Raw genomic sequence first — 17,559 nt, forward strand, 5'->3', positions numbered from 1 at the left:
GTGTGTAATACCCACACACACTCTCACACACACACACACAGACACACTGCAGGCAGGAGGCACAAACACCAAAGCAATGGCTTTTAGCCATCTCACCTGTCTAACAATAACAATAGCTGACACTTAATTGGGTGTTGGCAGCAGCCTGATTTCATCAGACTCGCCTTTGATTGTCTTGATGTTCACGATCAAAGTGCCAAAATAGCAACAACAATAAAACAGACTGTTGCAGAAAGAGCAGTGGTATAAGAAAAATGACGATAGACATATTTTTGTGAAGCTGCTTACTGACACTTGGTGTGTGTGTGTGCAGTGGTTTACTGATTTCTTTACAGCCACATGAGTCCCTGCTGGTGTAAGGGTGTTAGTTGTCTAGCTTGGTGGTCAGTCCCAGAATGATATTTACTATTTGCTGCTTTCAGAGTAGATAGTGGGAACAAGAAAGGACAGGACGACACAAGCTTGTAATGGCTGTTCATGTTCCCACGTGATCCAAAACAGACTTGAGCAATCATCCTCGTTTTACTGACTACTTGCGTATACAGATAAAAAATGTTTGGGAGATAGAAAGATGGAAAGTGTGGATGTGAACTGGCAATTTAGTGTGTTCCCCTGCTCGAGCAGGAAGTGAACGGAGACCTGGTCCACAGGGATCCCTGTTTCCCCATCTTGCTCCCCCACTCAGGACCCCACCGCGATTGGGGGGGGGGGCGACTGGCAGAGAGCTATAGTGTGTGGTGTTTGTGTTGTGTGTGTATGAGTTAGTGTGTGTGTTAATTTCCTGTTTTATAGAGGAAGCTGTGTTTGCATGTAGAAATCGTTCAGATTTTCTCTGTGAGAAAAAAAGAGCGTGTCAATTCTCATGAATCTGTATGGGAAAAAAAAACTATCATTGTTTCTGGAAAGCTGCCCTACTCTCTCATCTTGCTCCACTTGTAAAGTGCAAAATACAATACCTTATCAAAGCCAACACAAAATTCTAAAACACTACGAGTTATTGTTCTCTCATATCAAATGTTCTACTTTGTTTCCTTAACCGACTAATCAAATTAAGGCCAGATTGGTTAGACACAGAAAGCTGCGGTCATTATGCAATTATAAGAATCTAAATCTGAGGCATTAGGGCATCTAAATGAAAGTTAGCTGCTGTGGTCTTAGTCAGAATACCCTCTAACCATTGTGTGCACCACTGGTCCACCAGTGGTTTGTTGGATTTCACAAATAAATGTAAAAAGGCCCTCTTCTGGTTTTGACTCATTTACATGTCTTGGTTTCCGATGACGAGATGAATAAGGAAGGATGACTCAGTTCAGCATAAGACTGTGAGTGTTGCCCTACTTGTTAGCTATCAGGAAGTATCTTTGACTGCTACCTTGTTCATTACTTGAATGGCTGCTGCTGTTACTGCAAAAACATCTTACAAGCTAAAAACAGCATTCCAAAATAGAGAGATTAAAAGAAAAAAAATCACTTCATAATCACCAATTATTATTATTTTTTTGTTGTAGTTTGATTTTTTTTGTTTTAATCTCTCTTGAAAAATGATATTACTAATTAATGAAATAATCTACTAATCTTGAAACCTTTAACGATGTGTATCTTGCAGCGCTGTTGAAATAAACAGTCCTAATGTTCGGTAATGTTGCCCTTTTCAGATCATCTCGCATGCAGTCTTTCAGTTTTGTAGTTGTTACTCTGACTCGCCCACAATGGTGGGCAGCTCAAAAGATCGACCTGATAGTGACGCTGTTTCAGCAAGAGTCCTTGTAAGCTTTCAGTGTTCCTCTGGGTCTAAGTGGGAACTGAGTCCTAGCCCCATGGAGAGGTGCTCCACTGTGGGAACTGGGAGATGCCTGGCGTATCACAGCAGAGTGGTCTCTGTAGACCCAACATGGATGAGAAACTACCTTCACTGGGATCCCTCTGAACTGGGAGAGCCCTCTTTCTCTTTCTTCATCTCTCCCTCCATATCCCGCTCCCTGTCAGCGAGGCAGCGCTAGTCGTCAGTGTGAGAATGATTGCATCACAGCTCTCGCGGTTTCTTAGCCCCTGGCCCCTGTGTTTCTCGGTCAATCTGTGGGAACCCTGATTTTGGACAGCAGCCTCTGTTCCCACCACCAGTCTGGTTAGAAAATAGACTTCTGGTCATGTACCAGGCACCCAAACCGAGCCGGTTCTAGCCCGCTCCTTCTCACGGGTTTGGGGGAGGAGAGGTCAGCGGCTGCAAAAGAGGCCATAATGGGTTTCGTATGCAGGTACCGCAGAGGCGACACAGGATACTGTGCTCATGAGAAATAAGAGGGTTTTAACGATTCTGTGTTCTTTCCAAAACACTCCCTCTCTCCCTCTCTCTCTCCCCCTCTCTCTCTGTTTTTCTCTGTGTCTGCCTCTCATTTAAATTTATAAATAGTGCCTTAATCTTTCTCATCTTTCTGATTAATTGAAGATAAAGTTGTGTGAGGGACAAGGCTCTGTTTTGCTACAAGAAAAGACACTGCTGCAGAACAAATAATTGACTTGACAAAGTATTTTCTCATCTTTTCTCATTCCTTTTTCCCCTTTGACATTCATAATCGTGCCTCCAGTTCTCTTTATATTACATCCACTTAAAATGCAATTTTCTATGTCGTCTTATAAACCAATTCATCATGCCTTTGACTACAATTACATCCAGACGAGCGGCCTCGTCCAGGAAAACGTTTCCCCTCTTTCCTGGAGAGTTACAATTTTCGGAAGAAGAACAGCATAGCGGGAACAGGGAGGAGATGAAAAAAGCAGCTCAGCTCATGTACGTCCATGACAAAGACAGAGCCAGATGAGAGCTCCTCTGCTCCCCACATGTGGACGAGAGAGTCGGGTCTCACAGAGTATGTGAAGACAGCTGGAAAATTCCCCTGAGCCCAGTCTAATTGAAAGCTTATCATCTTCTCTTTGTGCTTCCTGAGCGGTGGGTGGGGGGTGGGGGGGGGTTAGCGAAGCGCGTCACAGAGAGCAACTCTGTGATGAGACCTGGAGGAAATAGTTGGGAATGTTTAAGATGGTGCAGATCTGTCATACGCTCACACTGTGAAGTGGAGCTCAGGCTGTCTGGGTGGAGACTGGTGTGAGATCTGTCAGCAGAGGATCGTGTGTGTGTGTGAGATTCTTGTGCATGTGTGGAAATGCTTTGAGTGAGTTAATTGAATACAGTGTGTATCAAGGCCGCGTGTGTGCGTCCTGAGGCTTTGTTGTGCTGCCAACACTGCCCCCATAGAAGGCCTGATGCAGCCACAGCAGCAGCCACACAGAAGGAAAGAAAGGATAGAAGTGAAGGAAAAGAAAGGATTTAAAAAAAAAAAAGGTGAGAAAAGATACAGGAGAGTTTTAACAAAGAAAATAAGATAATAATTTGAAGAAAAAAAAGCATTTAGAAGTGAAAGCCCTTTCATGGTACATCAACAGGTGGCATTAGTTTAAAAATGAGGAATTGTGGGTATTGTGTTTCAGGTTAACCACATGAGACATCTGAAATCAGACCACCCCACAAGGTAGCATCTCAAGTGTTTAATACTGTGGCTCGGCTTCAAATGGGCCAAAAGGATGCCATCAGCACCGCATAAATTAACAACCACATAGCTGGTAAAAAAGAAAGCCGACATTCCAAACTTCTCTTGTATTGTTTTTAACAAGTGACAACTTGCCGACGTGTGCTAACATGGAGGCTGCCAGGGCGGTGTTGGATTCCTTAGCTGTGCTTTATTTACGCTCTGGGTACCACCGTGTTGACAGCTGAGGCATTTTCAAAACCATGAGAAGTGTGGGGCGATCGCCAGCAAGCGTCTCGCTAATGGAAGAGGATAATTATTAAAGGAGGTTATAGGGAACAGAATACCAATTTAATGCCAGGGTTATGTGATGAAGGCATGTATGGCATTTACAGTATGAGGCTAGAGAAGAAGAGCTGAATTTGTTTGGACATTTTTTTTTTATTTATTTTTTTTTTTTTTGGTCCTGCTTGTTTGTCAGCTGACGTGATGGTTTCTGGAGGTGAATCATACCCTGTGCCTCTATGTTTAACCTTTTCACTCTCAACACCTCCCCATCGTTAAACCATGAAAGACCTCACAATCTTTTGAGCATTGAATTTCAAAAATAAAGAATGCTGATGGTGTACAATTGTTTTTATAGTAAAGTGATTAATGTAGAAGAATGTGACCATACATACGGAACCTACTAACGTGGGTTTTCTCAAGAGGTCAGACGGGACCTTTAAGCTGGAAAAAAAATATATAATGTGTTGTCAGAACTTTCTCCTGGAGTTCCTTTTAATTAAAACTGCAGTTGTGAAGACAAAAGTGAGACACGTTTTTTTTTTTTTTAATTAAAATGATTAAAAACTACATTATCAGCAAACTTTACAGGCACTCAGTATGGAAGCATTAACGATATCATTACATACATAGATGAGATTCTTAAATTAACATATCAGTTTCAGATGTACATGCTTTGAGCATAAAGAGAAATGAAAGGAAGATGAATTAACATTTTGGTATATGAAAAGGGCATGTAAAAATAAAATAAAATAACATTGTGCTCTTTCATCCAATATACAATAAAACACAACTCACTTGTACAGTTTTGCTTCTTAATTTTGCATAAAGAATGATATAAGAGAGCATGACATGACTCATTTGCCACACAGCTTTCCCATCATTGACATCCTGACAGTATTACAGGCAGTTGTGAATATCTTTGGTTTTTTCTTTTTGAAGGAACCACACAAATATAAGTACACATGTGGTCTCTCTCTAGCTGCATGATTTCTGCCCATAATAAAGTAAGGTCCTCTATGGTATAAAGGCTCCAGAGGAGAGAGCAGGGAAGCATGCTTTTCCTCTAAAATCAAAGGGAAATGGGAATGAGACATTGTTGCTCATTGTTCAAAGTGGAATAAGGCTGAGGGTCTTCATGTGAAATCTTCAAAACACCTTGCAAACACACGTTTACCTGAGCTGCAATACAAGCCTTTTTGATCACTAGTCACGTTGAAATTAAATCTCACTTTTATAGCAACTAAATGTCCATCTTTCAGAGTAACGAATGCTTCCTAGACTGGCTTTTCTAGTAGATGTGAGACACCTGACACCTGCTGTAAATGCCTCTACACAATTCATACCCAGATGATCCGTGTAGGCATATGAATTATTGGCAAAGCCATCAGCCCCTGGCACTGATGATCAGTAAATTAGACCAGGAAAGACCAGAGTCTGGGCCATAAAGGCTTCAAAGCACTCACTGATTATACAGAACAAAGGGACCCGTGCACAACAAGAGATGGCTTTTTTTTTCTTTTTCTCTTTTTTTTGCGTAACTGCCCTTGGTGTTGGTAAGAAGATACCACTCTGACCCCACCTCCTTTTTCTATCCCTTCATCCCACTCTTCCTCCTCTAGTGGTTGAGGGATCACATGTGTAACTGCAGGGTAAACACCCAACAAGCAGGGGGAATGTACACACACACCTGTTGTGCAGGAATATGTGTGTGTGCCATGAAATCATTGGTTAATTGGAGGAGGATTTGATAAAAGGACACTTTAAGCATGTTCAGCAAATGTATGTGAAGGAATACTTAATATTTGGTTGGGCAGAGTTTCAGCTATTTGTAAATACATAACCAAAAAAAAAAAAAAAAGAGAAATGAAAGTTCAAACATAGTGCAAAAATTAAGCAAATGGCTTATTTGGCGCAGGAAGGCAGTTTGGAAATTGTTTAAAAGATTATGGCTCTAGATACACCATCTCACTAACAGAACCTGTTGGGCGTGGTTCGTAAGGAATAAAAGTTTTTAGTGCATCAAAGCTACATTGGGAGACAAAATAATTACATTAAAGGTTTTGTTTTTTTATAATTTAGTAACAATATATTACACAAATTCCAAATTTATACTTAACAACAAAATATGGTAAATATACTGTGTGTGTGTGTGTGTGTGTATGAAAAAGGAAAGGTAGAAAGAAATGCTTAAGGATCTTGCATATATGCGCACATTTCTTCACAATTTGGCTCAAATAAATATCAAAAGTAAACCATGTCATCCAGTTCAAAAATACAATACCAGGACTGTTTTTTGCAGAAAGAAGCTTCAATAAGAAATCTGAAAAAAAAAGTAAAGATTAAACACAACAGGACTTAAATATTCCTGTAGTTTAGAAACCAACAAACACCCTCTGTGTGAGTCTTTTACATTCCTCAGAAATCAGCCAGTCCTGTTGAAACTGGATACACTGATGACACAGCAGAGGAGAATTCATTTCATAAACATGAGTCCTGAAGATTAAAATGATGTTGTTTCAGCGATGTGTGTTGAATCATCAACTGCATATCATAGCACCAAAGGCAAATGTGTCCATTTGGATAATAAATTAGGCAATAAGGTACTACATGAGTACCGAGAGCACATGAAACAGCCCTGGATGCAAATGAAGATGTTTTCACAACTGACACATTTTTGAAGTAATCAAATTTTTACAGAAATCAAAGCTTAGAAGAACCGATTGCTACAGCAGTGCAGCCATGCGGTGGAAGGCCGTCACTCAGGTGAGCAGACATCCGTCTGACTGCTTTTTCTCCAGTCTGAACAGTCTGTTTGATGAATGTCCACTGTGGTTTTTCAGTTCATCATCAGCTGTACTGAGTGACCAAAGCGCCACTGTCTTTTGTCTTTAATGACTAGCTGTGTACACCAGAAAAGAGACCCTGAAAGGTTTCTTCTCTGGTTTTGCCTCAATCCTATTTACAGTTTCAGCTCAACATAATCTCAATTTATATAGTCCTTTTAAAGAGTAAATGTTTTTAGCACAGTGCAGGAGTTTACTCAAAATTTACAAAATACATGGAAGTCTTGAGAGTTGGTAAAACGCAGAGAGTCTTGAAAGCGAGTGCTGGAGAAATAAAAGGCAAACATGCAGAATTTCTCTTTTTTTTTTGTTTTTTTTGTCTTTCAGTGTTCATATTATTTGTTCATCATCCCCTTTAATTTTCCTCCCTCACTTCTCCTGCACCATCTGACTGTCTAGCTATCTGTCAGTCAGTAAGGCCTCCAGACAGACTCATCCAAACGGCCCGAGGCGCTCATGGCAGTGGGGGAGTTGCTGTGGCTGCCGTCGGCCTCCACGCCCTCGCTCTGGTTGTTCAGCCCCGGGTTCATAAGGCTGTTGGTCCCTCCGGTGCCTGTGGCCCCCGAGCAGGACAGCAGGCGGGTGGGGGAACGCTCTCCCCCGGTGTTTCCTGGTGCCACCATGGAGAACTGGTAGGATCCAGAGCCTGTGCCATAATACAGATAGGAGTTGGACTGGAAGTTCTGGGTTTGGTTGTTTGAGTAGGGGGGCGGCAGGTAGGTGTGGTATCTGGAAGAGGCTGACATGCTGAGGCCGCTGATGCCAGTGCTGGAGGTGTTGGAGTAGGGAAAGGCACCAGGGTAGTGCATCCGGGGGTCTGAGAAGCGCGGGTCAGTCAGCGGAGACAGAGACGGGAAGGTGCTCCTCTGCTGGAAGAGATCTGTAGTCCCTGTTGGCAGAAACAAAAGAGTCAACAAAAAGTCAGCCATGAATGAAAACTGCTGTTGTGATTTTGAAAAGTGGGAGAGATTTTTCATTTTCTATTATTCTAAGAAAACGACCAAAATGGCAGAATTCCCCAAACCCTCAATTCTGAGCTCAGATTTCTGTGCCATGAAATGTTTGCTCAAAGTGATGAACTGAGACATTTTTTTGCTTAATAACAGTCATCAAACACTGACAGCACATCATCCCACAGCCCTGTGCACAGGACTGAAGTTATGAAAAGGCCCCCTTGCCACGGCCCTCCTACCACTCCTTCAAAAGGAGGGCAACGTACAGTATTCTGTCTTTTTCAGCGCAATGAAAAGCAGCATTGTCAGTGCTGAGGGGTGCTTTGTATAAACACCGACGGCTTGTTGCTCTGTTATGCAGCTCATCATAAATCATACATAGACGACAGAGGCAGACGGACGCAGTCAGAGACAGAAGGAAAATGAAAGGAAAGCAGGAAGGAAAAGATACAAAGAAGAGAGCAAGAGCGTTTCTATGCGAATATCCGCTAAACTAATGTGTATCGCAGTCCAGGACCTGTCAGAGTTAACTGCTAAGTGTAACCTCATCGGTAACAGAGCACTGTGAGCCCAGCTGTTAGGACTTCAATTTCACCGCACACTTTCTAATTTATTCAGCTGACAAAAGGGAAATAAAAATATCACTCAAGGGTTTGACTTGGCAGTTTGCATCTCTGAGATTTGGGACCGCTTCTGTCACCAACGTAGTTCCTTAAGTCAAACACCATATTGCCGCACGCACTTAACCGTGGAGTATTATTGGCTGGTCATACATCCTGAGCTTCAGATATGAATCCACTCAAAGTCATGCAGTCATGTAGGACTTCTGAACTCGTTCTGCCACCTACTCTAGTAATTGTGTTTGGGCCCTGGTAAAGGGACAGTTATTCCAGTTCCATATATATGCTGTGTTACATGATTTAGAAGTTATTGTATCATTTTTATGAGTATAAAGTCACTGAGGCAATGCTTACTTTTTACTGATTTCTCAGGTCTGTTTGTAGTATGTTTGTTTGTCACCAAGAAACGGGTATCAGTTGTTTTGGGTCCACAATCACTGCATTATAATTCTCGTTTAGAGTCTCACCTGACAAGTTAAGCATGTGGAGTCATAACTTAACTTTGTAACAGAGTATCATGATACTCAGATATTTTGGAAGAAGGTAAGGTGGCCAAGCGCCAACCCGAAATACTCCAGAGCTTTGTAAACGCCCTTAATCTGGTTGTATGTCACAATGACAAGGGAGAGTTCCTCATACCTGATGTCAACATCCTGGATGCTCTGTCCACACTTGCTGCTTGTACACACGCTCAGTACACTGACACAAACCTCAGTTCATGGTTATTTGTTTGTCTGCATGTGGCTTTCATGGGTCCAATGTACCCACATGACTGCAAGTGTAAAATGTGGATTTGGATGGCAGAGAAAAGAGAGCTTGTATTTGTGAAATAGCAAGCACTTGCACGCCACAGCCCTGAGGGGGGAGAATGCCAAACTTGCGTGCCACAGTCTTGTTGAAATGTCTTTTCCCTATGTCTGGAGAGCTGGGTCCATTTTCAGCTACAAAAAATCTGTTCCTTTGCAATTTCCATCCATGGCCCCTGCTATTTTTTTAACACATTTATGCAGTTGAATTTCCTCTCTTTTTGGGATGAGGGTGTTTGGTGGTACTGGGTGGGTGGGGGGGCTGTTTCTTTTTCCAGAGTCTACCAGGCACCGGAGTTGGGGTGCGTATCTGATTTCACGTGAGGAAAATCCAAGCCTTCAGCTGCTGTTGATTCGGGTGAAGTGGAGACGGCCCACTAATTCCTGCAGGACTCCCAAAAAGTTTTCTCTCCCTCTTCTCCTCTCTCTCTGTCTCTCTCTGCCCCCTCATCTCTCTGTGTGTGTGCTAAATTTAGGCTTCAGGGTGAGGGTGGGGAGGGGTTATGTGGCGTGGGGAGTTGATGGTCCTTGCTGCTTGCGACCCACCCTGCACATGATCTCCATTTGATTAGAGTCGGTGGAAACGTGTTGGCTAAACTGCGGGCAGGATCGACTCCTGTGTTCTGTCAGGGGAAACTGAACTGGACACTTATCACAACACCTTAATGGGCTTGTGCAGTATCAAGCTCTTGGCTCTGAGCCAAGAGGAGCGTGCTGCCACCTTAAACCCTCCACAGCACAGTAGCTCCCTCTGGAGGAGAGGGCTGAACACACTGTTTTGAAATTGAGAAGTAAAGTCTTACAGTCTGCTTTTTCTCTTTCTTAACTATGTTGCATACCTTACTGTATCCCCACCCTCCCCCACCCAGTATAAGTACAGGCTGCGCTGTTGTGGCTGTGGTAACCGTGGTGTATCTTTGGCAGACAGGGTCTTCCTAACTGAGCCTAGTAGTAGCTGCCTGTAACCTCTGCGGCCCAAAACCACACATGATCTCCATTAGGCTCATCTGAAACGTGTTGACTAAATTGCAGGGACAGGAGAGGGGATGGACCCCAGAGGGCTAGCTGGCACAGTCTGCTGTCTGTGATGTTCCCAGTCTATGAAGCGAGTAGCTGGGAATCAGGGCTTTTATAGAGAACATAGTGTTCCAGCCCTCTCTTTCCTCCTCTAGCTTTGAAGCATAGAACCACGCATTCATTTAATCCTGCAGCACCAAGGGTGGAGTCATCCTCCTTTGTGCTTGGCTCAAGAAGTCCACTAGTCCACAGTCAAGCGTGTAACCCAGATATGACAGCAGGTTTGCCTCATTTGCGTAAGGGAGAAACTGATTTTGGTTGTTAACATAAGAGCAAGTTTGAGGCGGTCATGTCTCTATGTGTAATCGTGCGCAGAGTTATGTGTGTGTGTGTATGCATGTGCCTCCGCATGTGGTGGCTGGAGATGGGGAGATGCAAATCCAGGCGCTCACCTGTGAAATGTTTACTCAGGCTTGATGCAAACTGTGACGACCAGCGCCCAGGGAATGGTGTCTCAGGCAAATAAGTGGAGGGAAGGAAAGGGGAGAGAGAGAAAACCCCAGACTGGTCCAGCTACGTGTAAAGACACACTGTGCTGTGCAGTGATGCAGTTTTCTAATCTTCTCCCTCACATCATCCATAAAGAAACATCGCTCAACTGTTCCATCCAAAGGCAGAGAGCTCGTCTTTGATTTCCAGACGTGTTTGGTTTCGGCAGTGGATGCCATGAGTATGAACAGTCATTGTTGATAACAGGGTGATGACAAAGCAACACGATGCCAGGGCAGAGCTGCTGCTGCTGTACAGACCAAAGAATAGGAGACCCAAATGAACACAAATGATCTCCAGGTGTTTTTTTAAGCAACAAGGCTTTGGGGCTGGAGCATCATGTCGAATGCAAATGATAATCACCTCTGTACTCAGGCACCACGGTCAACAGCCCCAAAGCCTCATCCATGTTAGGCACTTTACCAGCACAGAGGATTTTGCATGTTCCCAACTTGTGTCATGCAATGCAAGTAATGGGAAAGGAAGTTTGTGATTGCTGAAAACCTGAGATTTTCCTAATGCATCAACAAACAAGGTGACATGATTAATGTTTGTTTGTTAAGTAAATGTTTTTCTCTGAGAGATTTCCTTGTTTCCTTGTAAAACCACTGGTGTGGGTAAGCCTGTGAATATTCTCATTCATCCAGGTCATGGTTATCTCAAGGAAATTGAATCGAAAGCATTTCATGAACTGATGAAGCCTCTTGGATGAGAGGTGAAACGTCTTCAGAGACAAATAACTAAGTCCAGTTGCTTTCGATTGAATTTCCTTGAGATACTGGTGTGAGTATTGGTGATGCCAGACCATGTATGCTGTTACTGTAAAGATGAGGGTGTATGACTACGTAATCTGGATGTCCTGGAATTTCAAACATATGCGTTTACATGTGCTTCATTGTCTGCCACATTTTTCACACCATCATCATCTTGTCTAGCTCCACAGTGAATCTCTGTCTGGAAAAAGGCTTGCACAAGCAGTGGAATATGTAAATGTAATTCCCCAGTCTCAATACTCTCCTTCAGGCATTGTGTTATACCCGCACTGTAGGAGAGAGAAAAGTCTTTTTATTCTTTCTTCTCTGTGTGTGTCTGAATGTGTGTCCTCATCACAATTTGAGTGGATGACTCAGCATGTCTGGTGTGGTGGTTTCTGGGTAGAGGACGGGTGGGAGACCGAGGGAACTGTTTGACAGCAGAAAGGTTAAAATCCCCAAGAAACAAACGAAAGAAAGAGGGACTGGGAGAGAAGGAAGAAGTAGAAGGCAGGCAGGCAGGGTGGTGGCGTTCCAGGAATGTTGTGGGGTGCATTAGGGCCCTACAGGCAAAACGAAACAAACTCCAAAATTGTCACAACGAACGGCACACCCATGCCCGTCTTTCCCGCTTCTCCTCTTCACTGTTGTTTGTTTCAATTGTTAAGGCTGTCATTGTGTCTGCTAATTAAAATGATCTTCAAAATGTGCCGTTTGAAAGGTGTGAACCCTCTTTTGCAGTTTTTTTTTTTTTTTTTACGCTTGGTAATTAAGCCGGCTGTGTGGCCTCACCTCTCGTGCTGCTTGTTGATTGAGCTGCACATTGTGATTATGTCTCAACAACCAACAAATACCCTTGACAAAAATGTTCTTATTAACACACACAAAAGCACAGATCTGCTCATAGACTCAATTTTCTCAAATTCACATCAAAACTGGGGTCAAATTTGGAAAGCTAAAAAAAAAAAGAGAGAGCGAGAGAGGAAAAAAAAGGCTTGCAAGACTAAAAATCATAGTTATCCAGAAAGTCTTTAGCATAGTAAAATAGGAAGAGCATTGTAAATGTCTCACCTGGCCATGGTCTCAGATCCTCCTCCACCTTGCATGTCTTCAGAGCAGGTGTGTCAATTTGCTCCTGCCAAAGGGCTGCTGGAATACACAATATGTGAACAACAGTTTAATACTAGAATCGTGTATTAGAATAAGATGTCAGTGGAGGGATTGTGTTTGTGCAAAAATTTTAGTGTTTTATGGAAGGCAGAGAAATGTGTGGGTTGCACATGTGTATGGGGTGAGGAAGTCACTGCTTGTTCCATAGAAATCTAAAGCACAGTCTAGAAAAACTGTTCATGATAGACTTGTCAAAACTGTCTTGACATTTGGCGATTTGGAGATGTGCCTTCCTGTCACAGGTTGGCCTCTGCTGACTGAGCCGTGAAGACTGGGAAGAGGAGGGAGAGTTTTCTCACCAGAGTGAGACCAGGCTTGGAAAAACATGCTTGATGGGTGCATGGGAGATATTTTTGGGTCTTTCAGGCGAGACACTGAAGGGCCAGCGGAGAATTGTGAAGTGTAGGACACTTGCTAGCAGGTCCAGCCAAGCTGTCAGGAAGCGAAGGACCTACTGGCCCAACGCGTGGGACCCTGTTTCACACTCGAGGGCCACACCGCAGGAGGGGAGACGCAAACAGGGGGTGTTTGCTCTAGCTCGGAGGTCGTGCAGTTGTTACAAGACAACTTGCACGGAGCGCTGTGGCCACGGGCAATCTCAGCATGTGGGTCTACAGTCCTCATGCCTCTGGACAGTGTTATGTATTGGTAAAAACTTATTTGCTAAAAAAGTAATATCATCATTAAAATGGAAACCTGCATATTATATAACCACTTTCATGTTGCTCTACTTTTAATGACAGCAGCAGTCATGTGGTATTACTGTGGCTCCGCTCTCCACTGTTGAGATACCGCAATATAGTAAACTCCTAACCTCCTGTAGTGGCAATTAGGACTTCGAAGGATGCCAGAAACAGAGAAGGGGGGTAGTGGCGGGCTGTTCACCTATAGCCGCACTGGGCTCAGCATGTGTAAGATCTGTGCTTCCCCTGGAGCTCCTCCATTTCCTTTGCAAAGGCCCAAATCAGCACTCAGTCACCGAGAGGTCCTGCACTATGCCTCACAATGGCAAATTCTTACGCATAAATGGCCTTATTCAGAAAGGCTTCCAAGCAGCTGGTGCGATTCGCTCAAGAAAATAAACATTTCCTTCAAATATTTTGATTGGCCAGCAGACAACGTCAATACCAGAGGCACAGATTACCCCTGTTAATAAGAGGGCCAACCTCCTGGGCGGAGCTAAGGAGAGGGGAAGGCAAGGGCTGAAATGGGAAGAAGTGGCGACTCCGTCACTGAGGAGCTTTGGGGTGGTGCCAGTGTAGTTTCGGGGAGGACACAAATAAACACATGCACTGCTTTTGAAGTGCATGTGTAGATGAAAGAGGTGGCTGAGAAGATGTTTGAGCCAAAATGGCATCCATCCTCGTGACTCCGGATCCAGCAACGCCTCAGAGACATGTAATGCGCCTGCCGTAATGAAGCGTGTCATTGAGACACAGTGAATGCCGGTCCTTGTGCTGGCTTCCTGTTTCGCTTAGGCCTTAGGCGTCGCAATGGGGAGAGAATGTGAGAGAGCAAGCAAGAGAGAAAGAAAGACGCCAGCGAGGGAAGGGGAGAGACAGAGAGTGTGTTAGAGAGGGGAGGAACATGGCCTTGGCTCAGCTATGTGGGACATTTGATATGTCTTTTGAGCCCTCACTTATAACGTGAGCAAAAACAAACACATGGGCTGAAAAATCCTATGTTCTCTTTGAGAGCTTGTCGTCCACCCACCCTTGCCCTCTCCCCAGACTCAATAGAGACTGTTCATGGCACACATGTAGTTTCTGTAATTGCTGAAATGTAAAACTCAGCCTGACTCTGATGTGAAATTATAACTTACACAAACAGTTGAGTCTGGTTTAAGAAAAAAAAAAAAAAGAAGTTGCTCTCACTTCTCTTTTTCTTTCTTTTTTTTCACCAAGGAAGCAGCTTCAAAAGATTTTTTTTTTTTTTTTGAAGAACAAAAACATTTTCAGTCTGAATTATTCATCTCAGGGTCACAAAAAGAGAGTAACCACAAGTGACGCTTTCAGGCACCATAACAAATAAACTCCATGGCGGCCATTGACATATTATGTAAATAGTGGAGTGCAGAAGTAAAACAGAGTGTCTAAAAGACTGGTCCAGATTCCTGCTCGTGTTAGTTGTATTGGCCTCTGAAGGCCAGCTTCCTGCTTGGGTTTGGCAGAAATCAGCATGAAACCCAACTAGCGTGACGGCTATACTCAAAAGTCCACACCACAGCTACCTGACGGTGCTAATTTCCTGTCTTGCTCTTGCTTCTAATTGGCTGATCATGTCATACTGGATGTGTGAATTAGTGTGAGCCTGTTGGCTGCGGCAGTAGCAGAGTGCCACCTCGAACCTGGGGGGCCAGCCAGCTTGTTTATGTGGAGTAAACAGTGTGGTCACTGTGGACAAGGCGGGAGGGGCACGGTTACATTGGGCTGATTCTCCATCAAACAGGACTTTCTCGAGTTAAGTCCAGTCCAGAGGCCACAGCCTGATCACACTGAACAGTAGGGTCAAAGCACAGCTGCAGCAGATGTTTGCCAGTTGTGCAAGAGGAAGTCAGCGTTACCAACATTTGTGAAAGTGTAATTAATAGAAATGTTTTCTTTTTTTAAATTAGAATTTGCAGGATGAAAGGAAAAATGTGCTGCATATTATTTCTGCAAGATCCTTACTGACATTTTTAATAACATCGCCACATGGGTCATACATTCAGACCGACAGGCACACAGACACACACAGACACACACACACAGACACACAGACACACACACACACACACACACACACACACACTTTTGGGCTTTCATCAAAGCGCTAAGCACTTGACTTGATGGTGGAACGTTATGCTAGTATCTGATATTCATCTTCAGAGAGGAACACACAGGTGTTGGAACAAATAACATGTTAAATGATACCACCTCAAAAGTGCCGGGATTTTTTTTTTCTATGGATGATTAAATTGCTGCAGTGTTTCTGCCCCCCCTTTACTGTTAAAACACATTTAAGTTAAAAGAGCCGCTTTCGTCTTGGCTGTCTGTTAGAGGCTGTGCCAGGGGCTTGTTGGGTTTTGTCTGCATTTAAAATGGAACAAAGTAACAGTGGAATCTATTTTCCCCTTTACACTTTGAGGAAAATCAAATTTTCTATCATTTGTTTGCTTTCCTTTAGAGTGGAAAGCACCATGCCTGTGTTGTAAGTGCAATATCATGTTTAGATGTTAATAAACAACGTTCTGTATCAGCGGAAGAAAAAGAAAGAACCTGCCACCACCCACAGACACATATAGTATACACAGGTACCTCACTTGAGGTTTTGAAAACCAGAATAACAATTTAGTACTTGATTGTCTGAGTGTCAGATTTGCCCGACTGCACTAGTTGAACTATGCATTTTCAACCACACACAGACACACACACGCACACATACACACATACACGCACTCCCTCCACCCTGACTGAGAATCATTCCACATGTCTAGCAGGCTTACCTGTGGCCACAGAAGAACAAAAACAAGCAGTGAATGCAGCGTCTGCCAGCGTGCAGGAGTCCTGTCACTGCATGCACTGTAATGAGCTCTTAATTACCCTGTCTGTCTGGGCCACTAACAGAGAACTTGCAACACTAGCACAGAATTGTGTTTGTGTGTGTTTTGTATTTTCGATGTGCCTATGTTGCAATCATTTGTGTGTGTGTGTGTGTGTGTGTGATTTAAGAATCCAGGGTAGCACTGAGCAGTTGTCTGGAGACACGTCCTGTTGACAATAAAACCGAGACAGTATTTCATAGTTCAGACAACAAAATGAAGCAAGTAGGCTTTAGGAGGAGATGACACTGTATTTTCTTATGTAGTTGTCTTCAAGGGGAAAATGCAAGGTTCTAGGCCGGGATAATGAAAAACATCTTTTGTAACAGAGAGACGGGAATCCATTTAATTATAACGTGTTGATGGGTGATCTATCACCCGGCAATTCTCAAACAAACAGGCCCCAGGATTTAAAGTATCTGCAAAATACAACAGTGTCTGGCAGGGCTGCCAAAAAGCAGAGACGTGTGTGCTGTTGATATGTAAACACTTCCCTGTGTCTCTGAATGGGATTTATTACAACAAGTCTATTTTTGTTTGAGCTTCACTTGTAATACTGTAGTGTTGTTGTCTGTGTATGAGTCCTACACATACGGGAGCACTCTGCGTGACGTGTGCCAGGACATACATCTCCAGTCTGCTGCTGAGACGCTCCAACAGATAGGCGAGGTGGGAGGGAGCCCTCCGCTCTGTTATTTAATTATTTTACCACTCTTGCCCTGCGGTATGCCGTCATGATGGTAATACCACAGATTAAGGTGTGTGGTTTTTTACAGCCCTTCCCCTCGTCTGCCTCACTCACACACACTTCTTACAGACGGCCTACAGTCATTGGCAGCTGTAACATGAAGCTCAAGGCCTTTACTGTCTCTGACAGTTCCAACTGATGTTAATGTGTTGTGTCTGCTCACAGTGTATGTACTGTACGTGTGTGTGTGTGTGTTGCAATATCATGGGCCTTTGAAGCCTGACAGGCCTATGACGCTCTAATTCCTGCCCTAATCCTGTGTGAGGCAGACGAGAGCAGAGCAAAGAGCTGCTCTTCGTCTGCTGTCTGGACCAAGTCTGTACACCCCCCCCCCCCCACGTCCCACATTCAAGTCAGCCCTCAGAAACTTAAAGCTCCCAATATAAGCTTAGCTGCAGGGGGGCTTTTTATTGGCAGACAACCTACAGTGCTTGCGCCAACCTCTAAATCATCATAAAATTATCATCACAGTGGCTGTATTGTGTTGAAGCTCCACAGTGGTTATTTTCAGCATAACCAGTCGGTGGTGTTTCTAAAATGGCTGACATGTTTTCTCCTCCGTACAGGCTGTGCAAGCGAATACAATCAATATGAACAGTAAGTAAGGACAGTGGGGAGCAGGGTAACATACCCTGTGTTCCCTGCAGTCAGCTGTTAGATATGCCCATACTGGTGACTCAGTGCTGGCCAAGCTAAGCACAAGGCCAAA

The 17,559-nt window shown here is 43.8% G+C and overlaps 1 protein-coding gene across 3 annotated transcripts in view; it reads right to left on the bottom strand.

Moving 5' to 3' along the window:
• Positions 1 to 4,335: 4,335 nt before the first annotated feature.
• The window catches only part of runx3 (RUNX family transcription factor 3), a 48,437-nt gene continuing 35,213 nt past the window's right edge, over positions 4,336 to 17,559 (bottom strand). For all 3 annotated transcript variants that reach the window (XM_046412204.1, XM_046412202.1, XM_046412203.1), the window contains 2 exons: positions 12,424 to 12,501; positions 4,336 to 7,544 (listed from right to left, as the gene is read on the bottom strand). In XM_046412204.1, coding sequence (XP_046268160.1) covers positions 7,066 to 7,544; positions 12,424 to 12,501 — 557 coding nt within the window. In that variant the 3' untranslated portion in view covers positions 4,336 to 7,065. The remainder of the gene's footprint in view (positions 7,545 to 12,423; positions 12,502 to 17,559) is intronic.

Source organism: Scatophagus argus, chromosome 15, assembly GCF_020382885.2.
Source record: "Scatophagus argus isolate fScaArg1 chromosome 15, fScaArg1.pri, whole genome shotgun sequence".
NCBI classification, from domain to species: Eukaryota; Metazoa; Chordata; class Actinopteri; family Scatophagidae; genus Scatophagus; species Scatophagus argus.